We start from the raw sequence: 5,264 nt of genomic DNA on the forward strand, positions 1-5,264 counted from the left end.
ATCGTATTATGATTATTAGGTCCTCGGATCAAAGCTTCATTTAATAATAAAAACATTTATTTCAGACAGAGCCCATACGATCTTGTTAGTTAATCTTAAAAACTAATTATTAATTGATGTTCTTAACTAGCATTACAATTTACGACTAAAAAGTAAAATAAAATAAATAAATAAACATAATAAGCACAACATACCGTCAGCAGTGTTTGACAACATGCATGGATGTCCACCGGGCTAACATAGGGTTGTCCCAGCGGTTAGCAAACACGCTCAAGATGCGATTGGGACTGCCGCGCAGACGGGACATGAGCGAGGCACACCTTTTCCTCATTTGCGGCAAAGAATTTCAAATCAAGCAGGTGCACATTAGAAAACAGAAAGTGTATACAAGTGTGAATAAAATACAAGTAGCACAGAGAGCCATGGAGCGCACCATGCTCGGCAGTAAACTTCAAGACCGAGTGAGGAATGTTGAGATACAACACTGCACCAAAGTGCGAGACGTAGGTGATGTCATTACTAAGCAGAAATGGAATTGGGCGGGACATGTGGCCAGGCAGAGCGTTGCAGAGTGACCAAAATGTTGACGGATTGGTGGCAGCTTTCGAATGAAAGAAGCGCCTGGCGTCCGTTGGATCTTTGGGTGGATGACATTCGAAAAATCGCGGGACAATTCTGGATGACACTAGCCCAGGACCGGGATAAATGGCGTACACAAAGAGAGGCCTATATACTCAGCAGTGGGCGACTGGAGATTGAAATGATGATGATTAGAGTAAAGTGGTAAAGGAATGAAAAATACCAGATAAATATGGATATCAGATAAGTTTGTAATTTACCTAAATAACCGGTTTAGTAGCTAAACCATCAAATACTAGGTAATGAATAAATAAATATTGGACACTCTTACACAAATTGACTAAGCCCCACAGTAAGCTCAAGAAGGCTTGTGTTGTGGGTACTCAGACAATGATATATATAATATATAAATACTTAAATACATAGGAAACACCCATGACTCAGCAACAAATATCCGTGTTCATCACACGAATAAATGCCCTTACCGGGATTCGAACCCAGGACCATCGGTTTCATAAGCAAGGTCAGTAACCACTAGGCCAGATCGGTTAGGTAAGATTAAATATTCTTGTCAATAAATCCTTGTGGTCATCAAAATACTCAAAGAAAAAAGGCTTAAATCGACAGACTTTTTATGAACGTCTATTCGCCTGAACCCTTCACATTTTTAGCAGTTAGCATATCAACTACGTACCCAAATTCATTTCATTTTCCTTAAATAAGTAAAGTGCTGACGTTTTCATGCAAAAATATGGAGATAAAGTCATTAGCAATTTTTACTTTAATGAGAAGATGTCACTCGGGTCCAAAGGGCCGTTATGAGGCCTATTCTGTTTTGATAATTTGGTGTGGTTTTGATCTTTTGATACGACCTTGGTAGACCATGCGTCGCTGCGCGCTGTGCCATTCAGATTGGTGCTAACAAAATCGCATAAGGCATTCGATATTCATCAGTCGCTTTTTGGTGAAGGAAAACATCGTGAGGAAACCGGACTAGTCCCAATAAGAACCCAAGTTTACCTTCTTGGTTGGAAGGTCAGATTAGTTGCTCCAATGAGCCGTGGCAAAATGGACAACGTGAGGAAGAAGAAGAAGAAATCGCATCAGGCAATTCGCTCGCATTTCTTGGTGCGCTTAAGATTCCTTGAAACACACACAACAACGCCATGAAGCCTTTGTATAAAAATAAGAAATTATTTATCCCATGAAGCACAAAAACAGAAGAGTTTTAATAACAAAACTTCCGTGAGAAACAGACATATTAAATATGTTACAACGGGTCACTCACACAGTCTGCGCCCGCCGGTTTGTCAACGCAAGCTCCTATCGACACTCCTCGGAACGGAGCATGTCGAGCAAACATGTCGAGCGTTTTTGACTTAAAATACGTGATTGACCCATTGTAACATATTTAATAAAAATAGAAGAGATCCCTTGTAAGGATGAGTTGACTTTCGTACTTCAATTACTGTATTTTTTTTTACCTGTGTTGTGTACAATAAAGTGATTACTACTACAGTACTACCTCTACCGGGGGCAATGTGTTTTCTACAGAAGTTATAAGTAATCTATAAACAAAACCAAATTTTAACCCTGTTTACAAAAAAAAAAACAAAAAAAAAAAATCTGGGTGACCGAGCTGTGCTGGGAAAACTCAAAGATGCGCGTTTTCTCAGAGTTTATCAAAATGGTTTCCGAAATATATAAATACACAAGAATTGCTCGTTTAAAGATATAACATTCAGTAAGCTAAATAGTAATCTTACACTTAAAATAAGACTTGGTTAAGCAATTGTAACATACGTCTGTTTTTTATGTTTCAAAAAGGTAATCAATGTGCGATGAAAACCATGTCAAACTGTTAAAGACAGAATTGGCCTCCGGGTCCGAAGGGCCGCCATTACTCTGTTTTATGGTCAGCGAAATATTATCATACAAATTCGCTGTTAGAAACGGATTTCGTAAGAATGTTTTCTTAAATTTGAGCGGAGTTTCATTTTTTCAGACTATAACACATCTTCGTTGACTGCGTTGTCTCGTCTGTCTTCGTCCACCTAAGAGCGTTTTCACATTTTCCGATGGAATGATCCTATCGGATGATACTTGGAGAAAATCGGCGGCTGGAAAGTGCCCTATAACATTAAGTCGCGCTAACAGGTGGTTGTCTTTTGAACAGTTTATAAATAAATTATAAAAAGGCGCTTTAAATAAATTACTTCTTCGATCGTATCCGACATCCGATATCGGGCCCGACAATATGTATGTAATAGAACGATAGACACAGGACTCGGTAGACTAGTTCGTTTTAAAAACTTTTTCCGTCATCTTACTACAACCATTATTTTTCCTACATTCCCAAAAAATATATTAAATATATGTAGAATCAGACCAATATAAGTTGGCAGCGAATTTGATAGCCCAGCCTGTGCAGGTAAACGTCATAATTTCATATTTGATGTATAAAATAACTTCCATGCCAAAAAAAAATGCCATGATTTGAAAGCTTGTTTTATACTAATAAAAACGTAATAAAATTAGCTTAAAATATAGATCCCGACTTTATTTACTTACTATTTATTTACTTTAGGATTTTCGTTAGACGCGAATACGCGGCTGGATTGTGAAAAATTATACTTTACGAAAGGGAGTAAAAATCTGTGTCATATTAATAACATAGGTACAATTGTTTATTTGTATGAACATACTTTATTAGATCGTTATTTAATCATCAGTATTTAGTTTACCGACAACTCTGTACTTCAGCTTTTACCCTTCAAACTTAGGGTACTTTTCAGTGACACGCTATTTTTTGAATGCCATGCAACGAGTAGGTTTGGTTAAACACGTACAGTTGCAATTTTTGGCATTCCAATATACATGAATTATATATTTTAAGAAAGATGAAAGATACAGCTTTTGTTTTATGTAAGATTCAACCATGTAAAAAATTAAAAATATATAAATAGGGTTCAAAATCACCTTGACCAGGGCGCGTATTATTTGAATATTTTTTTTTACTTTTTTCCGAATATTGCATAGAATTATACATAAATGAGAGAGCAAATTACGTTAAATTATATTGTAAGTAATTCAGTATTAAATAAGCTTTCAACTCATATATATACGAAAAAGGGAGCTGTACCTAAAGCTTATTTATCAGTCAAAACCTTTGTGTCAGAATTTTTATTTATTTTTGGATTTTTTACATTCTATACCATGGTTACTAACAAAATAATCAAAATATTTATAAGCTACTGTTAGTATTTTGAAAATCATAATGAACAAATAATAATAAATAATTAAATCTGAATATATCCCATTTATTTACAAATGAAAACTTAGAAACTAACTCGTGGAGCGCGAGACATGGAGCACGTAAAAATACGCAAGTAAATATAACGGGTTGGGTTGGCACTGATTGGCTACCACGTTATCTTTTCGCGAATTAGCAAAGTAATGTTTTTGTTTTAATATTCGTGGAGCTGCATCCAAACGCATAAACGCAGAATCCCAGCGGTCTGCGAACGCGCTTAGTATCCCTTTAGCGCTGTTGGTGGTGTTGGATATTACGTTTAAATAAATATTTATCGAAAATTGGTTGCTTTCATTATTCAGTTTCCTTTTCTATCCTGAATCTGCCTTCACATTATTTTCTAAGACGCCCTCAAACGTCAATAGTCACACTTAAAAAGCAGTTATCCCGTATTTTTACTGTGATATTTCTGTCCCCCGTTGTTGTTCTAGCCCCATCGGCTGACGCCCTCTTAATTTCCAGTAAATCGAGCCACTCTTTAGCGATGGGCCGCATCTGAATAAACATTCCGAGACCACTGCTTAAGGCTAGGCGCAGACGGCCGACTCGTCTTACCGACATAAAGGCAGGCCCTTTATACAAATACAATTATGTATTGATAACACCAGTGTTACATCTCAAAAGTTACATTGTATAACTTAAACTATAGTTGTTACGGACTATAAAATGAATCAATCAATACAAAGATTTATAAGAAACTTGGGTCAATGCCTCCGAGAAAAAAGTGGCGACCCCAGGTCCGGCGCATATTTGGTCCAGCATATTTCGTTAGCCGTTCAAAGAGGCAACGCCAGCAGCGTGCTAGGCACATTTACCCGGGTACCTGTCCCTAGTATATAGTACCTATAGTTAATTTTTAGATTTAGTTTTTAAGTTTGTTAATTACTATACAAAAGCACATGTAAATAAATTAATTTATATCAATATAATTACTCATCAGACATTTTAACATAAAACTATAAAACTTTATTACAATTGTTCATCAGACATTGACAATGGCGATTTATCGCATAGAAGGCATGTAAGGCTTAATTATGTCAGAAATTATTCATAATGGAACCCTGTTCACTTTGTTAAAAACGTTCAACATGGTGGGAAATATATTCCCACTGCCTCCTGTCTGCCTGTTACCTATTCACGTTTAAACTGCTGAACCGATTTCGATAATATTGAGTATGGAGATAGTTTAAGACCTAGGAAAGGACAAAAAGTAGCTTTAATCTATCATTATAATTACACGCATACGAAATAGACGACGAAAACGCTTGTATCTTATGTAACTGGTTTATCCGGAATTAATTTATTGTTTCATTAGTAGTATTATCCGCGAATTAAAAATTCGCTCTGATGTTTTGGATTCGATAATGAGCTT

General features: G+C 36.3%; 1 protein-coding gene across 1 annotated transcript; it reads left to right on the forward strand.

Moving 5' to 3' along the window:
- Positions 1-218: 218 nt before the first annotated feature.
- LOC133523135 (uncharacterized) lies at positions 219-575 on the forward strand. The gene has a single exon (XM_061858646.1). The coding sequence runs from the start codon at positions 219-221 to the stop codon at positions 573-575; it is 357 nt and encodes a 118-aa protein (XP_061714630.1).
- Positions 576-5,264: the final 4,689 nt, after the last annotated feature.

The sequence above is a fragment of the Cydia pomonella genome, chromosome 11 (assembly GCF_033807575.1).
Source record: "Cydia pomonella isolate Wapato2018A chromosome 11, ilCydPomo1, whole genome shotgun sequence".
NCBI classification, from domain to species: domain Eukaryota; kingdom Metazoa; phylum Arthropoda; class Insecta; order Lepidoptera; family Tortricidae; genus Cydia; species Cydia pomonella.